The 19,861-nt window shown below is 37.0% G+C and overlaps 1 protein-coding gene across 1 annotated transcript; it reads right to left on the bottom strand.

Annotated features, from left to right (window-relative positions):
* Positions 1-636: 636 nt before the first annotated feature.
* LOC123316304 lies at positions 637-19,831 on the bottom strand. Its single transcript, XM_044902311.1, has 5 exons — positions 19,615-19,831; positions 9,839-10,043; positions 5,831-6,088; positions 3,381-3,590; positions 637-2,106 (listed from the first exon to the last, which is right to left on the bottom strand). Exons 2-5 carry the CDS (start codon positions 9,935-9,937, stop codon positions 778-780), a joined length of 1,896 nt encoding a protein of 631 aa, XP_044758246.1. The 5' UTR covers positions 9,938-10,043; positions 19,615-19,831; the 3' UTR covers positions 637-777.
* Positions 19,832-19,861: the final 30 nt, after the last annotated feature.

Here is a 19,861-nt window from a genome sequence, read left to right as displayed (position 1 = left end):
TAGAGAGGCAATAAAATAGAATAATATCATTCTTTACTAAAGCATTGAAGTCGTTATTCTGAGATACGAGCCATAATTCGGATATTAAAGTTGGAATTCTGTGATGCAAGTCGAAATTTCAAGATACAAGTCTGAATTCTGAGAAATTCTGGTCAACAAGTCTGAATTTTGGAAAACAAATCAGAACTGTAAGTTGAAGAAAATTCTAATACAAGGTAAAATTTCAACTTGAAAGTCAGAACTTATATCTCAGAATTTAGACTTGCCAGGTAGAATTCTGACTTGAAACTGAGAATTCTGACTTGAAACTGAGAATTCTGACTATAATCTGAGAATTTCCACTTTTCAGTTAAAATTACAACATTCACCTCATAATTCTGACTTGCATCTCAGAATTCTGACTTTTATCTGAGAATTTCCACCTATCAGTCAAAATTCCAACATTCACCTCAGAATTCTGACTTGTATCTCAGAATTCTGACTTTTATCTGAGAATTTTCACTTGTCAGTTCTTCTCATAATTCTGACTTGCATAATTTGGCCCATCCTATACGATTAAAAATACATTTCTTATTGTTCAGAAGTTAGCAATATTCAACGATATGTTAAGGAAATATGATTTATAGCTTCAGTATCTTCCTGATCGATTTCGAGTAAATGTACTCACAGATTAATTATAAGATCGTCCCTGTTTTAACATAAAACAAATATCTATTTTACAGAAAATAATGCGTATCACATAGAGCAATCTGAGAGAGACTAGAAAATAATGACTAGTTAAAGCACAATTTCATGTGTAACATTCACAATAGTTTGTTTGAGGATTTTTTTTCTTCGGTTATCGTCTTTCATGTACTTCTTCTGCAGAGGCCACGATAGCAGTAAATGCTCTTCGGTAGGTTCAGGCTCCAATATAGTCTTTCTATGGTCTAACGACATGAAAATTTTTCCGCTAGATGTATCGGACGTGTCAGACGAATCGCTTTCTCTACCAGATGAACAACTGTTGTGCAGAAGGGGTTTGGTAGTTGGATTGAATTTGACGTCGTCGAATTCTGATTCTTCATACTTGTATTTCATTTGCCTCCATTTCTTCTCCAGAAGGCTTGTCGAGGAAGTTGAGTAGTTCCTGCTCATGTTATCCTTAGCAGGGGAATTAGGGTTAGATTTCTCACTCTCCTCCGAAAAAGCTCTGGTTATCAAAATTCTCGGAGATCTCTTAGGCGTTCCATCCAAAACGTTCTTCATAACAGCCGCCTTCTTAACACTTATCTCTTGTTCTCCGACAGTGAATATCTTCTGCAGAATCAAATGAGCGGTGGATGAACGAGTGGTCGAATTCTTCTTCAACTTAATCGAGATCTCGTCCTCAGTAATAACGGAAACAGGATCAGCATCTGAGGGTATTTGAAGCGTGTTACAGCTCAGAGTTTGTTTCATTTTCTCTGGAATCTCCTCAGTCGTTGACAGGTTCAAACTTGAATTCGAATAAGGCCTCCAGGCTATATCGGAGGCTATTCTCTTGATCTTGGACTTGTGGGGACTCATGGTGTTCTGTACGTCCAAGAAGGCTTCAGACAGCCGCCTCTGCAGTGATGGTTTTGAAAAGAAACCAAGAGGAGTCAGCGAGGGTCTTCGTGACCCACAGGTAGACGGAGTTCTGGCTTGAATTTCTTGATTGACCTCGCTCTTGGTTTGCTTCTTTCGCAGGTAATTTTGGAATGTTTTACGAAGTGTTTTGTTCTTGACGCCGTACAAGAAACCGTTGACTGGTATGGACGAAATCAGAAGGACTGTTGCTGTGGGGTAAAGGTATGGGTGTATCTCAATTTTCTCCCTGCTTCTCGTAAACGTTTCTGCTAGAGCTTGCCATACCACTAGGACGTAATAGGGAAAATATAAAATCAGGAAAGATCCTAACAGTTCGAAAACAGCATGGATGGCACTTTTTCCCTTGAATTTGGGCGGACCACCTGAAGTTGGAGCCGTCACTGTTGGGACGAAGAAAGGGTTTCTCTGATGAGTGATTGTAACCTGAGCCGAAAGTGTAACTTCGTAAATTGCTGAGGCAATTCGATGTCGGTGATATCTTGCTATCATCAATATCTGAAAAAACGATAATAATTCATTTAATGTTTTACTGAGGTGATAGTTAAAGGTAAATGATATTCTAACATCATAAACTCAACATCCATATACACGTTTCAAAAATGAATTCATTATTTATTAAGAGAAAACACAAATTGGTGCAATGTACACTGCGCAAAAAAATTAACGCACATTATGAAAATCTCAAATTTATTCTATAACTGAGGGTGTTCTCAATGATAATTATTTTTATCAGAATTATGCATGCATATGTTATCCACTTTCAACGGTTTTCTTCAATACAGATGTTTTTTCCCAGCAGGAATAAAAAAATATGATATTATCAGATTTTGAATGTATTGGCTCCATTCTAAAATCAGTTGTTCTTCTACACTCGATCGCTATGCAACGAGAAACACGCAATTTGACCCAAGAGGAATGTGCCCAAGCGGTAGTTTTGCGAGAAGAAGGGTGGACATACACAAGAATTGCAAAAAGGTTTGGAGTTTCCCATACAAGTGTGTCCAGAATGTTGCAGCGATTCAGGGAGACAGGTATGAATGTCCGGAGACCAGGACAGGGTAGACCACGGGTAACAACTGCCATTCAAGAACGTTACTGGAGAGTTTCTTCGTTGAGACAACGGTTTGCAACCGCTCGCCTCCTTCAAATTCAGCTTGAGCAAACTCATGAGGTGCAAATTAGCACTCAAACAATAAGAAATCGCGTCAGAGAATATGATTTAAGGCCTCGTGTCGCGGCAAGAGGCCCAGATCTTACCCCAGCCCATCGATTGAGAAGGTTTGGAACAACCTCAATAGAAGGCTGAGAAGTTCAGAAAATCATCCAGCTACTCTTAATGACTTAGGAATCCAACTCAGAGAAATCTGGGAAGGATTAGATCAGAACATTTTAAGATCACTTATGTTGAGTATGAACCGTCGTTGCCGAGCTGTAATTAACGCAAGGGGTGGAAATACCAAGTATAAAATCACTTATCAGCATTTCAGTATTTTAAAAATTGTTCATTTCTCTTCTTTCACATAAGATTCGGTGAAATCCTGAATTTTTCTTCCATTTAATGTGTCTTGTTTCGTTCAAAACCTTCCCGAGAGAACATAAAAAATAAGTTTTAAAGTCAATGTAGAGCTAACTTTCATTAAAATTGAGATTTTCAGAATGTGCGTTAATTTTTTTGCGCAGTGTATCTTCAACATTCGAAGAGTACTCTAGTTTTTATTACTTCTAAACCTCAGTATAAGTCCAACTGGAACAAGAGAAACTTATTTTACCTTCAAGTTGCAGCAGATGATGAGTGTGGCAGGTATGAGTAGTGTGAAGATTGTGTAAATGGCAGAATACATTAGAACACCTCTTTCGTATTTGTGACTCGAAGAACAAGTCGTTAATCCCTCGATGTAGCCATAAGGGACAATCTTCAGAAGTGGTGGAACACATAAGGCTAGAGAAACTATCCAACCAGTACTGAGCCCGAAGAATACCTAGAAAAAAATTATTCAGGTTTAATAACAAAACGGAAAAAATATTTTATTGGACAGAATCAAAGCTCCGCAGACTTCTGTGGCATCTAAAGGCAACTCTAAACCGTTTTCGGGATCATTGGCCCTCATCAGTACAGTGTAGCGCTAAATATTCCAACCGGAGGATGGGGCGACAGTGAAGTCACAAGAAAATCTTAAAATGTATCAAAATATTCTAACTGAATTCAACTCTACGAACTATTATATCAATCCCTTCCATTGAACGGATACATTTCAGGTCATGCCTAACCTAGTTGATATGACACGTAAATTGTTGAGTAATGTATGAAATTCTGATAGTGATAGTAGATAGCATTAATGTCAAATTCTGAGTCATTGATATGGCAGGTTAAGCCAAGAATGAATTTCGGTTGATCTTCATGTTGAATACAGAATACAGAAATAGTTGGAGCATAATATGTATTCGTATAATTTTACGAAGTGATTAAAATCACACAGGGGGGTGTAAGTATGGTTCAATTATTTTCAGTCAATGTTAAGATTTGTTCATAACATAGGTGACTGTTTTTTTTCACGATTTTTGTGAGATACCTATTGTACAGTCTTTTTGTTATGACATTCAGTCGGGTTTATGCATATAAGGTTGTTAGGACAATAACGTTATCGCACTTAAGAATTAAATTCAGATGCATACCACCTGCCGATATGAATATGAACAAGTGTTACGATCTTAATTGAACTAGCCAATTAGCCATCGTCAAGACAACTACATGGAGAACGTTCCAAAGAAGAGGAGGAGATGCTGACCACAGTTTCGGTGTCCCTTGACCTCGTCAGAGTAACACACATCCTTCTCCTATGGAATAACGTTTGTAATTGAAGGACCCACGTCATGATTAACCGTAAGACCAGTGCTCAACTATCAAGACACTCATTTTTTATTCTATCAGTTACTTACATCGATTCATAAGACCTTTTTTCTTATTAAAATCCACAGAGAGCTCTTCAATTTCCGCTAAATCCCACTGAAGATACCCAATGAACGTTTCGAACGGAAAATCTTCAACTTTCCATCGAGTTTAATACCCTCCAACTTGAATTCATTCCGTTTGAGAACCGTATAACATTTCTCGTGAAATAAAATGGCTCTCATCTCAATTTGATGTATTTTTGATGAGAACTTTAATGGCAGCCTCTATCGAACAACGCGAAAATTCGAATAATGCTCTGGAAAGGTTTTATCTAATGAAATGAAATTCGTTTGACGAAAATGCCATCAAGCCGGGAATAGGCATCCATCAAGTGGATGAATGTGAGCTCGATGCTAATTGAAGCTCACGATGAAACGAGCCAAATTGATTTTCCCCCAAACTCATTATCGAAATTAGTGTAAGAACGACGACTACGAACAACAGATGGTTTTCTATTGTTGGTAACACTGCGAGCAAACTGTTTAACGGGTTCCTCTTTATTCAATCAGAACCCCTTGAAAGGGGTCCATATTCGAGAATTATAAGATGATGGAGTGGAGTTCAAATACGGAAAAACGTAATGCACTTAATATTCAATCTTATTAGTTCAATTTTCTTTCATTTTGCTCCATTCTGAATATCATTTTGTTAGCGTTGGTTAAGCAGATTCGAGCATTTTGACTTACTTGAATAACTCTGTGAGTTTCACGAAACTTAAATTGCCCGATTGAGTCAATCGGTTTACAGAATTCATCATAACTTTTCCAGTCCTGAATATGAATAATTTAGAAGCAGCAATTGAGTATCATTGAACGAACGTATGTAGGTCAGATTTGATGCAAAAATAATATTCTGTATGGTCATAACTGGATAATCGATTGAAAACAAATCTATATGGATACATAAATCAAGCGCTGATTGCCTGATTAAGCTTTAGTTAATACACAACACAATCAGGAAATTAATGAAGTTAATTCAGAAAGATCTTCAGACTATTTTAAAGACCAATAGGTAGATACATGAAACACATAGTCAGATGGACTCAACAGATTACTCAAGAGATGAGTTCCTGAGCTCGTTCTTCTTCTAACAAACGTGTTCACCATGGTTTCAACCTAATTTGATCTCATCAGAGCAACACAACTCCCACCACAATGAACACAAATATATAGTGTATCATATGAATACCATTATTTTCATTTACTTGTAGGGATACTTTTGTCGGCTTTAGTTTTACTTTACCGTCGACGATCATCATCAAAAACTCACCTTCTTTTTGCTGACAATATGACCGTAATGTAGGGGAGAGGCAATGGCATAATATCTGTCACAATTCAGCCCACAAATGGTCCATACCACCAACGGATGTAACAGTGTGAAGAAGAATCCGTAGAATGTACAAAAGGGCCCTGAGGATATCCAGTTGTCGACGGTGAAACTTGGCACGCAGAATATCAGGAATAATAGTCCTAAAACAATATTGAGGAGGCCCAAATGCAGCAGGAGTATATGGTTGACAGAGGAAATCTGCAAAAGTGAAAGTGACGAAGTTAATCAGTGGATAATTGAAGAATAATAAGATCATGCCTTCATTTACGTGAAAGGAATTACTTATTTACGCAGTATAATTGATGTTGCCTCTAAAAACAACAAAAATCTATTGAACATATAGAGTGCATGCACTGTCATAAATGAGTTTTCTTAAGTTTTTGTAATTAGAATGGAGTAACCAACTATTTTTATGAAAATGAATGGACGAAATAATATGAGATGCATCATAATGTGCTTCATTGGATCTGTTAATCATAAGTTTCTACTGAAATACCCGAGTAGAATTCGAAAAAAGTGAAATATGATATTTGACATCTTAAGTGCAGCATTTGCAGAGTTTCTGCATCACAAATTCCAATTAGATAGGACTGATAGTGCTCACGGGAACTAGTAGATTGGAAAATAAATCCTCATTACATTTTCGTAGATTATTTTACATGAATTTCCCTCGTTTTTACATCCCCGTGCAATTCCATAAAAATTGAATTATGTTGCAAGTTTCTGCTCATCCTAATCCAACTAAGCGGCTCCATGCAGGAGGCTACCGATGGCATAAATTCGCAGTTTAGCCAGAACAGAGCAACGCAGTTGACCGAAAAATCCATAATGAAAATAAACGACTGTGAAAATGAGCAGCTGGGGAAAGGAAACTTCGAAAAATTTGCCCAGTTGGAGTGTCTGCCAGGCTACATATATTTTTTCGCCTCGTTTCAAATATAATACGCATAAAAGATCGAATACGAAGAAGAAAATCCTCTTAAGCTACCTCGAGGACTTATCTGGGTGTTGAATTCGTATATGGAAAGGTGCAAATCTTCGTATATGACGTAAAGAGGGCAGAAATAGAACTCATTGACTTTCGACAGAAAGCTATACGAGGATATATTGAAAAATTCTAAGCCTACTATAGAATCAGACAAAATTTCAATGTCAAAATATTTTATTACTCAACATATTCTCCTCCTAATTGGATACATTTATTACAGCGAACCTGCAATGTCTCTAGACCTTTCAAAAAATGTTTCTTCTTGTTCTGCAAACCAGACCTCCACAGCTTTTATTACCTCCTCTTTGGAAGAGAATTGACTACCTTTTAAACTTTTTTTCCGTTGAGGAGAGAGATGATAGTCGGATGGAGCCAAATCTGGTGAATAAGGGGGGTGTTCCAGTAATTCTAACCATAAATCACGAATTTTTTGCATGACAACATGGGATTTGTGTGCAGTGGCGTTGTCCTGCAAAATCAAAACAATTTTGGATAGCTCTCCGCGTCTTTTCTCTTAAATTTTTTCCCGTAGAGTGATCAGTAATGTCGAATAGTAATCTCCGGTTATTGTTCTACCCTCATCCAAAAAATCAATCATGATTACTCCATTACAATCCCAAAAAACTGAAGCAAGAACTTTTCCAGCAGATTTTTGGACACGAAACTTCTTAGGTCTTGGAAAACCAGAGTGTCGCCATTCCATCGATTGTTGCTTTGATTCTGGATCGTAGAAATGTACCCAAGTCTCATCCATAGTAACAATTCGGTTCAAGAAGTCTATATCGTTTTCAAATCGAGCACAGATCGAACGTGATGCTTCTACCCTTGCACACTTTTGGTCAGCATTCAAACATTTGGGGATCCATTTTGCAGCAATTTTTCTCATGGCCAAATTGACGTGAACCATATGATGAACGCGTTCGTATGAAATATTCAGTGCTTCAGATATCAGTTTTAGCCCAATTCGACGGTCTGATAAAATCATGTCATGAACTGCATCGATATTTTCGGGGACTGACACAGAAACTGACCTCCCCGATCGGTCATCACCTTCAATGGAAAATACCTCTTTTGAAGCTTGCAGTCCATTTTTTCACGACCGCATAGGAAGGGCATTGATCACCAAGAGTTTTAAGCATATCTTCGTAAATCTGCTTATTATTTAACTCTTTTAAATACAGATAGGTACCTGATGATGGCTCGATTCTCCATTTTTAGATTTTCACAATTTCGGTGGGCATCTTCCTTCGTTTAATTTATTGCGTAAATCTGGTTTACTTTTTTGACCCCAAATTTCACACTGACACTTTTAATGAGTTATTGTTCGTTGTTATGGTAACGCAATACTTGTTTAGGCATGGAACTGGTCTAGGCTAACTAGATATCAATACATCCTCGTATTATACATATTTTAAATTGATAGCATCAGAATCTGAGGAAATGTCATAGGAATCATCTCTCGCAATTCAATTGCAAAGTTTTTATCTGGTCTTCTATTGAATGAATTGAATTCAAACATGGCAAAATTTCATTCGAATTTCTAGGTTTTTTTCACCAATATTCAACATCATAATTAAAATAGGAAATACATTGTTGAGTTGGGTTTACAAATATCTTGATTGGCTGGGCTTTTGAAAAAAATACATAAATGCAATTCAATTAAGAGAATTTCATTGTGATTGCTGTTTCTTCAGATAAGTAATTGATTTCAAGACCCAAAGTATTCGTGAAAACATCATCAGAGAAATTCAGATTGTTAACTCACTGATTTTTTGCATAAATAGGTGTAAATTTAAATGAGTTCAGTCACAATTGAAAAATTTGTGTTATCAGTTTCATCCACTGAACGTAAACGATGATGGAAGTCCTTCACATGAATATGCACGAGATTCATTGTGGAATCAATTTCATGCCATCCGAAATCTGCTAAAAAATCCCCTTTTTTTTTACCCGTACGAGTCCTATCCGCTCAACTATGGAAATATAAACAACAGCTGCGTCAATTTTTAGCTGCCCTTCGCTGATTGATAAATTTCGCTCCACAGTTAGTGGAATCGAAAAATACTCTGGTGAAATGGGAATTGTAACTCGAAAAATCATAAATAACCGCAGTTGCAACCATTTGGATCCATTTTCATGCCGGGAAATTCCCACAGTCTACATTTGAGAGTTTGTACAGTGTGTCGATTTGAAAAATTTTTTTTGTAGACAAATCCATCAATTCCAATGGAACTCCTTCAATTTTTTGTAGGAAAACGCGAGATACTGTCTCATTTTTGACACTCTATATCTCAAAGAGTTTGAAATAGTAATAGGAATCACTTTTCTGGTGAGTGAGCACCCTGTATATCCAGAAGTATTTATGCGGTGACGATTGTTCAAGGGACCTCTCTCCAAGAAGAAACACTCACTATTTATACGGAAATTATTCCTTCCGCTAACCTGCGAGAGAAACAGGATGTTTCGTAGAATTCAATTTCCTTAAAATAAACATTAAAGTTTTCATGGCGAGGCAAACGAGGAAATATATAGCTTTTTCATGGTGTCATTCAATGGAGTCGAACCTTAGTGGCATAAATGTGTTTGACCCTTTTCTGGATACTTGGAGACGCTTTATGTGTAAGTTTGTTAGACGGCAAACAAGTTGAAACTTCCCTGTCTCTCCTCTCTGACAGAAAGTTTAGGAATCGTTCATTTATCATAGTTAGAACCCAATAAAGAGTTTGTGTTGAGGTAATAATGAAAAAGTATTGTGTTTCCTTTAGTTTCCATTTTTGGGGAGATGTCTCTAAGCAGAGGCAGCTCAAAAAAATGATAATTATGTATATGAAAGACCCACACTACTTTTTAACAAGGAAAAACTTCTTAAATTTTTTCCCAACTCATTTACACCCCCTATATTTGGAAAATACTAACATAAAACAAAATGATGTTCTATATGATCTATGGTACTTTCTTACCTGTCTTGTGAGTATTATAGCCACAATAACTAAACCATTGAGAACTGGTCCTATTATAGAGATTAGAGTGAGTGGGACAGTCAGAAATAAAGATAGCATTCCTACATGGGCTTTCCATTCACCTCACATCTTCGCAGGAAAGAGGCATAGTCGATAGAGAACTTATCCTTATCCTGCAAAATTTGAAGATGTGGCATCCAGTACTCTGAAATGAAAGATAAATAATCAAATTCATGTGAAACATAGGGAATATCAGTGAGAAACCACTTTCTGACATTAAAACGACAGAAAACTGAAATATATTCCAAAACAATGTTTTTCTCATCAACTTGTGAGTATTTTAAAGTAATCTGTTCAGAATATCTCATATATCGAGCGATATTTTTCACCTGGCACATAAATTAAAACTTTATATACTGGCCTGCCTTTTTTTTTAATTTCTGATTGGATATAAAAATCCTGTTAAATATCAGCTAGAAATTTGCCCTGATAACGAAAATATGGGAATTCATAGTCTTTCATAAATCACCCTCACTCTGAGAGCAATATCTTTATGGGACCTTAAAGCCCCTTATCCTCATTCAGTTTTAGTACCTCTATAACCCCTTCTCTACCTTCATGCCACCTGGTATACTCGACCTGAAAATGAGTTCTTTCAACCTCAAACTTTTCAGCACTCAAATTGAGATAAATCGTGGCAAATGACGTTCGTTCAGAGGTTGGTTTCAACAGAGTAACCCTGTTTAACCTTTTTAATTCATACATTGTTGTGGTTTTTCCACATTCTCATTCTCTTTACCCTGCTTAATATAATTCGTGGAACTCGAACCAGTCTTTGTTCGAGTATACAGTATGTAATTTGTTTTACGGAGATGTGAGTTTTTGGCGAGATGGGATTGGAGGAATGAGAACAACCCCTTCTTTATTCCTGATGAGTGTTAGGAGGGGTAGAATATGAGATTTTCGGGCACGTTCCTTGTCTGTCAATCGGATTATCAACTCAACTTGTTCTGAGGCTTCGTATAAGATCAATCAATAAATATACAACCCACAGAGTATTTCTTGTTCCCATAAATAAATCAAATAAATACTGCCTTCGAGGTAGACTCGAAAATAAACCTAACAAATCTTGTCAAGATCGATAAATACTCAATTCTTGATTCCATAGATGGGGAAGTTGTTGGACCAAGAAAATGGAAGATGCTTTTTTCCCTGAGAAAGTTCAGAGTAATTGTTCTTGTAAATCTTGTGGAAGCTGCTCGTAAAGTCTCCATCAGTCTCGTTCATTCTCATCAGTTTGAGTATTTCCTGCCAAGTAGAACAAACATACATTTCATGTCCCAATATAAAACATCTAGGTTTTTCTGATCAGCGGAGTTGTACATGAAGTTTAGGGGACTAAAATGTGGCCACTAAGGGCTGTTTTTCGATCATATCTCCTGGGATATGTAAGTGGTATAAAAATTGCCCTATTAGGGCCTATATCTGAAGCCATTCCAGCAATAAATTATTCGTTTGTTGCAGTTTTTTCATAATTGATAGCTTTTAGAATCTATCTCTCGTGGCCTACAGAAGAATTGTGACAAGTATGTTCTTGCAAAGTCATCTTAGGTATTTCGAATTTGTTCTTATCGAATTCCTTTTTCACTTTATCAATCACTAGTGAGTGAAGGTAAACTGAATTATTTGGTACCAAAACAGAAGATATATAAACAAGTATTGAAGGTACTCCTTGAAGTCAAGAGGTGGTGGACGTGGTGGTGATAGAATCCAGAACATTAAGAGCAACTTCAGAGCAGTCAAAAATCGGACTAGAACTTTCTCACAGGTTTGATGCGCATTGATTGGACGCGTCCGCATCAAATGTTCCCCTATAAAGCAAAGTTTGCCTCGTTTTCCATACGATGGATGAAAAAAAATGAATCTTATCTACTGAGGATTAATCATTTCTTCAGTAGGGAACTTGAGCCCATACTGAATGGAAAATAGCTACGACTTTACTACGGTGAAATTGGCAATCCACCTCCATACTCGACACTGCGATAAAAAGAATGGCTTTTCTATGGGGATAAACGGATATGCCGCCGAAAGGAGATTGAATGAAATAGGCGTTAGAGGATCTGACGATTGGAAAGGAAAAATTTTCACTCTATCATATCCGTATCTGAACTCAACTGTTAGGAAATGAAAACTGGCTTTCAACAACTCAAAATCCTCGAAAACTGTTCGAATTTATAATATATCACGGCTCTACGTGACTCTTTTCCAAGTGTGAAGAAAGTATACCCCAATCACTTTTATAAAAGTAGTCACCGGCCCATAGAAATTTGTCACAATATGATTTCACTTCAGAAAATGAATGAATTCGAATGTATGTAATGAATATAACTAACGTTTATACAGACTGATTGAAGGGACTTCTTATCTAGTTATTTGCATCGAAAGTACAAGAGGCCAGTTTAAATATATTTCAATTTTTGCTATAGAGCAGAATTATATTATTGACACATAAGATGCAGTTGCTCAAGAGGAGTTAATGTTGGTTTTCCTCTTGGTATCAAACTATCTGTTTCAAATATCATCGCCTTGCTCTAGTCGAGTCCACATCCAGAACATCTTCAAGGATTACCCAATGCTGCAGCTGTTTTTTCTTCATCGGATCTGAGGCAATTTGTAAGGATATGTTTCACCGTAAGGTTGTGGTTGCAGGTGGTACACTTCCTTCTAGGTGGTGTTTGTGAGTTATGACTGTGGTCTTCTCAAACTGATTTGCTCCAGACTAAGATCGTTTCTTCGCAGTCGTGGAGCTTTGATTTTTGTTAGAATCAGCGGGTTTGCCATGATTTGAATGCCTCTGGACTTGTAGTTCTAGTTCACATCTCCTGGCACTTGAAGATCCTCTAATGGTGTTGATTCTGCAGGTGCTATCATCTCTCTCACTTCCAAGAGCTCCTATATGAGATGGCACCCACAAAAATGCCACCGAAGCATCTCTCTCATGCAGTCGATGTATAATACTTAATATCTGGATTACTAGTGGACAGTTTCCACTTTGAGAGAAACACATCGTTTGTCTATTTTATCTATTTATTCGTGAAAACACTATGTCGAAACTTGAGGCAACATGTTTCGGTCGAGAAGATTATTCATTACCATGGCTATTTTGAATTATGTACTGAAGATCGAAACTCTTTAGGGAAATTTCCTGAAATCAACTTGAATGGTCTGGCTTTTTTCTGGTCTGGAATTTTTGAAAGTTACTCACAAACCCTATAGCGTGCCAGTTTACAAACGCTTGTTTTTTCATGTCAACATTTTCAAGCGGAAAATCCAAATGTTGGTTATCATATCAACCCTCCATGGGTAAAATTATGAGCTTGCTGGTGATCTGCAGATAACTGCGACACACAACAGCGTGCTGACAAGGAGAATTTGGAGCATTCTGTCATATCATCCGGGTTTTCATGCTTCCATTCTTAACGAATTCACTGTAATCAGTTCAGTCGGCTTTTTCGAGCGTTTCCATCTGTGAACTGCGAGGTTCACTCTAGGAGTTATCTCAGCATAGTGCTCCGAAATCTTTGCTGTTTCTTGCATATTTCATGCAGCAGTGAAGTTCTGATAATTGGATAGGGCGAATGAGGGCGAAGCCTTTCCAGTTCCAGTTCTCTCGCGTAATTCACTTATGTATAGCGGCATGAACTTCTTCGTTGCGGTTTAACCACTTACTATTTCTTCAGATTCTCCGGATAAGTGGTGTAATTTTTGTTCGAAGAAGGAACACAGGAATCTATTTGGATTTCTGCGTTGTCCTTCTACTGAATGAAAAATTTCGATTCATAGATTCCCTACGACAAATGTCCTTCAAACACTTCTGCAGGTTCTGCAGATTGCAAAGAATGATCCCCAACTACCTAGTCCTGATGAAAAATGCTCCTCACAGCATAGTTTTCTAATCGATATTCAGCGGGTTATGAAGAGATGAAAAATACCTATTTAAGGAAGAAAGAGACAGCTACTTCGTGGCGAGCAAAGATTATAGAGTAGAAAGAAAGGAAACGAAGCGACTAAAGTGATGTGAGCGCCGTCTGTGTTTCAAATGTGTTTTTAAGGCCCTTAGACTTGTTAAAATTTCAATTCGTATGAAATTTTGCGAGATGTAAGAGTCAGATGGCCATTTTGATCAAACAGGTTTTGAATGTTTTGATTCTCGTATCCATAGACAACCTCGTATCGCCTTTTGTTTTTCAAGCCCGTTCTAGTTTCTGATTATTGAAATTTTTGTCTAATTTCTTGGAAAACCTCAGAATATCGATCGAAAACTATTGTATGGTGACGAACTGTGGATCAAATAAAACGAATTTTATTAAGGAAAATGGGAATGTAAGTATTAAAACTGGTAACATGTGACTTGGTCACTCATTGATTTTTATTTTCAGTGCTACGAAGTGGATAAAATTTTCAGGGCGTAAAAGCCTGCAAACACTGCTGACTACACCATGTGCAATGAACATTTTACTGCAAGTCGATTGAGAACTGTTCATCCACGTAAATTGTTGTATGCAGAAGCATCCCTTACATGAAGGGCTCATTTAGGGGAAATTAAGACTTTTATTCGTCCATTCAAAGATTCTCAATTGCCTTCAATATATTCAGAAATGCTAAAGTTTTATGGATTTCGATTTGGTAATAGGGTTATTGTCAAATTGTTGTTTGGAATATCAAAGTTTTATGAAACCTACTGTGAGTGTTTTGTTCATTCGTCAATCAATTTGTATATTTTGTGTCATAAAGAGACCATACCATGAAAAAATCATAAAAAAGCATGAAGAAATTATACTGACGGGCTTGAATACAGGTCTTGTATACCTCTGTAAGGTTTTTTTCAATTGTGGTTCTGAAAATTTTGTGAATAATATGTAAGTAACGGAAATGGTTATCCTATGACAGTAAATTGAATACTGGTTCATATCAATTTCTGATATAAATTGTACAAATTCAACTCAGTTCAATAATTCAAAACGTTTTCACAGAAAAAACACCTTTGACGTACCTATAGCAGATAACCATGTATTTTTGTACCCTAGTCATATATTTCAAATAAAATTTTATCACATCCAACAACGTATTTCATTGATACCAATCGATTCCAAACAATGCTCAGATGAAAACTATCATCCTGGTAACAAAACAAAACCATCCTTTTGTTTTGTCGCTCAGGATGTTTGTTTTCTGGTCTCAACAAGGTCAATGTTGAAATTCAATACAAGGAATAGAATTTCGCGCCCCTCAATTATAAAACAGAAAACTGTTATCAAACAGTTTTTCTTTATTGATAATACGTTTTCAGCGCCATCTCATTGTCAAATGTGTTTTCACTGGCCAATATGTAGTCGGTTTTTAGTACTAGCGATATGGGGGCGTTTCCTATCTTTCTACTCTATAATCTTTGGTGGCGAGGTTATAGATTATAGAGCGTTCCACTAAGAAATATTGCTCGGGTTTGAGCTAGTGAGATTATAAGATAGACTAGCGCCACCTACCATTGGGTAGGAGAATTGGCCAGACGAATCCAATTTACACGAGCTTGCATTTTTCAGATTCTCACTGCCTCGAATATTTCTGGCAGGACATACCAGTGATTAGACATTTTACCGATTGAGCCAGGTAATTCCAATGAAAATTGGGTTATTTTATTATTTATGCCGTGTGGTTGTTCTATTCTCAGACGATCGAGATGTTTCGTGTCGAATTATGAAACATTAAATGGGTCACGTCAGGCGTATTCCCTTTTTAGATGGATGTTTATGGAATAATAAATCGTTCTGTTCGTTTGGAACGGAGAACGACAGATATTCGAGAGAAAAACCCCGTAAACTTTTAAGGGATGGGGGTGAATTGAACTCTTCTTGAATGAGAATATCTAGTAGGTACCGCTTTTTATTCAGGAAAGCTTGCTGAATTTTTTTCTGCTGAATTTCGGTAGATTCGGGTGACTTGGGACAGTCCTGTAACTTGGGACAATTACCCCCCTTGCAGATTTATCTGTTTCTTACCATTTATGAGTGGAGGGACAAACTTATAAGATTGTGTAGGTGTAGCGTATTTTCGGTTAGTTTAACAATTAATTCCTGTTGAGTTTGCCGTGACCAGAGCGTTTGAATTGACGGGAAAAATTAACGAATTCAGGAGACTAAAAGCGCGTTTTTATGGCCCTTATACTTTCTAGTATCTTGTACATATGTTTCACTTTGTGCATGTGTAATTTTTTTCTGGATACGTGGGATATTAGATATGTCATGAAACAAGGTTGTTTACAAATCAAATGCCAACACGGATCTCATTCATTTATTTTGTTGTTTCATAGGGTGACTTGGGACAATGCCGAATAGATACAAGCGGCGCATTGGCAGCAGGAAATATACAGATTTTTCGCAGGATATTATTATTTACGTTATTTCCACAAAGAAATCACCAAAAAATGAAAGAAATCAGAGTTCCCTTGTTTTGTTAAGTTTTTTTACATTTGAGTATATATTTACTTTCGCTGTAATAGGGGTTTATCATTTAATTTCCTTACCGAATTTCAACTATATAATCACAAATTCTAATTTAACAAAACTATACACCGTCCCAAGTCACCTATTTCATTTGAGAGTTGAGTACTCAATGGATTTTTCTTGTGTCCCAAGCCTCCTAACTCGGTGGGTGACTTGTGACAAGTATATTTTATTTTTTTTTAAATTTATATCCGAATTCTGAAGCATGGTATATCCTAATCAATAGTCTGAGTCATTTAGCATATTGGAATCTCTTTCTCACATGAAAATAGGTCATCGTTCTTGAAATATATATTTTTTCGCTGCGGAAAAGACGTGTAAAGAGTCCAAGGGTGAGCCAACACTTCGTACTGTTAACTTGGAAGCTCAGCTTCAACCCACACCGTCCCGGCCCATCAATGCTAGCTGATGCGCAAGCTCGTGATCCACCAAAATCAAAAAAGGAGAGACTCCCCATACCGCATGGGTTCTACCCGTGCTATGAGTACGATTCTTGGTTGGTGTGCAAGCCCATTGGGAGCTGAAAGCAGAGCGGAGAACCATCTCTCAACGCCATTCCTTGTTCTGCGACCTGTTACTTTTGAGGCTTATGAGTTCCGATTACAACAATACAGCAAAGACACAAAGATGACCTTCTTTGAGAGGGTCATATGACAACAACAAGCTCCTTTTCCAATCAAATCTGACTTCGTCCCTGAAGGGAGAGATGATAATTTAACTTCTATCCAGAAATCATTCTCATATCGAAGCCCTATCAGCTTCCTGCATAAATGGCTTTCTGCTTGATGACGTCCCGTCTAATTTTCGTATAATTAAAGACCCATTTCAAGATACGACATCGCCCTGCCATAAAGCGGCTACTGAGCCAAATTTTCCAGGAAATTAACGAGCCTGAAGAACAAACTTATCACGTTACTCCGAAATTCAATTGTTGCGAAGAGCAATAAAATGGAGTCATTCGCAGAGGGCAAATATTGCGAGACTTGAGGGTTTCTGTGGAGTTCGCGATTTTGAGCAGACCTTCAGATAAACAGTTTGAAGTTGGGATATTTGCCCAAGTCTGGGATGTTTGAATCTTGTATGGACGATTTGTTGGTTGGAATTTCATCGAGCATATCCTGAGAGCAGTGGACCTATAACGGAATGGGATTTTGTGTAAGTAGGTACATGGTATACAGGGTGCTACATGAGTGAACGGGCAAATGAAAACTCTCTATAGAGGAATACCGATCTCAATTTGAAAAAACCTCATTTGGGTATTTTAGGAACCTCGTTTCAGATGTAGAGTTCGAGTTTCTAACATCTGATCTATGTGACATACACTAAAGCATGTTCCTTCAATAAATGCTGAAAATCTTGTCCATTAACAAACTGACAAACCTTCTTCTGGTTTGGTTTTAAAAACTTTGCTTTTCGAGTACTTACACCTATAGAAATAGTCCATATACTAGGATGCATTGATATCTAGTTAGCCTAGACCAGTTCCATGCATAAAAAAAATATTTCGTTACCATAGCAACGAACAATAACTCATTAGAAGTGTCAGTTTGAAGTTTGAGGTCAAAAAAGTAAACCAGAGTTGCGCAATACATTAAAAGAAACAAAGAAGATGTCGACCGAAATTGTGAAAATCGAAATATTGGAACATCGAGCCATCATCTGTGTTTAAAAGGGTTAAGAGGTAAGCAGATTTACTAAGATATGCTTAATACCCTTGGTGATCAATGTCCTTCGTATGCGACCGTGAAAAATTGGACTGCAAGCTTCAAAAGAGGTAAATTTTTCATTGAAGAGGATGACCGATCGGGAAGGTTAGTTTCTATGTCAGTCCACGAAAATATCGATGCAGTTCATGACATGATTTTATCAGACGTCGAATTGGACTCAAACGGATATCTGAAGCACTGAATATTTCATACGAACGCATTCATCTTATAGTTCACGTCAATTTGGACATGAGAAAAATTGCTGCAAAATGGAACCCCAAATGTTTGAATGTTTATCAAGAGCGTGCAAGGGTAGAAACATCGCGTTCGATCTGTGCTCGATTTGAAAACTATGTAGACTTCTTAAACCGAATTGTTACTATGGATGATACTTGGGTACATTTCTACGATCCAGAATCAAAGCAACAATCGATGGAATGACGACACTCTGGTTCTCCAAGACCTAAGAAATTTCGTGTCCAAAAATCTGCTGGAAAAGTTCTTGCTTCAGTTTTTTGGGATTGCCATGGAGTAATCATGATTGATTTTATGCATTAGGGTAGAACAATAACCGGAGATTACTATTCGACATTACTGAGCACTCTACGGGAAAAAATTAAAGAGAAAAGACGCGGAAAGCTATCCACGTTTGTCTGTTTAGTCGAATTACTTTATAGGCAGGTGCCACCACCTAAACATTCACATATCAGGATCATCCAGTTCAAGAAATACTTCAATTTCATCGTCATTGAGTAAATTAATTTTTCTCGCCTTTTACTTTTTCTCCAATGGCAAATATATTGATTTTTTCCATTCAAAAATGATTTCAGCATCACACCAAAATGGAAAAATATTTTTTAACAATATTTTCAAGTGAACTGTCAGTCATACTAAAAAGAATATGGTGATTAATATTGTGGACCAGCTCACATTGTAATGGTGAATACAAATAATATTGTTAATTTTTTTTCAATAGAAAAATTCATCATGGTTGCTATAGGACAGAACAAGCTTTACGGAGCAAAGTCTTGACATCTATCAGGTCGATTAGAAGGAAAATTGTATAAAATATCTTAACAACAATAGTTACCTCACATTGAAAGATCTGAATAGTCCCAAGAGTTGATAGAAATCGTTAATAAATTGAAGAAGACGTAAACGATTTTTGAATACCGAATTATACATCTGATGGTGTGTTTGAGTTCGGATAACCCTGTATATAACTTGCCGGCAGGAATAAATAGCTTACAGTTATCTACGTCGAATAAACACGATCAAAGTGGATTTATGAGATGGAACAACCAATTTCAACTTGGATAATATAGACTTAACTTACAAATGAAGATATAATCCGTCCTTTGACAAAAGAAACCGGGTTTAAACTCCATCTAAAATACGAGGTTCCCTCTAAAAAAATTTATATGGAAGCATACTCGTGCGAGATATGCCCTTTGAATATTTTCCTTGTACTCACTCAGCAAAAAATTCACGATGAATTCACCGAACATACCTTACTCATTGTACATCGCTTTTTACCAAAACGATGAGAATTCCTTCGTTAGTAGGACATTTCGAAACAGAAGAGAGTTCGTTCCATTTTCGTCGGCGTTTTTTTTGTAAGCCTTGCTGCATGTCTTTCGGAAGTAGAACGCCCAATTCTCTATGACATAACGAAAGGAGAGAAAGCAAAAGAACGAAAGAAATCATTTTGCGGTTAGCTGCGAGCGAAACTGAATTCCTCTATCGAGAATGAAGCA

Source organism: Coccinella septempunctata, chromosome 7 (assembly GCF_907165205.1).
Source record: "Coccinella septempunctata chromosome 7, icCocSept1.1, whole genome shotgun sequence".
In the NCBI taxonomy this organism is placed as follows: Eukaryota; Metazoa; Arthropoda; class Insecta; order Coleoptera; family Coccinellidae; genus Coccinella; species Coccinella septempunctata.
This window is presented reverse-complemented; position numbering and strand designations above follow the sequence as displayed.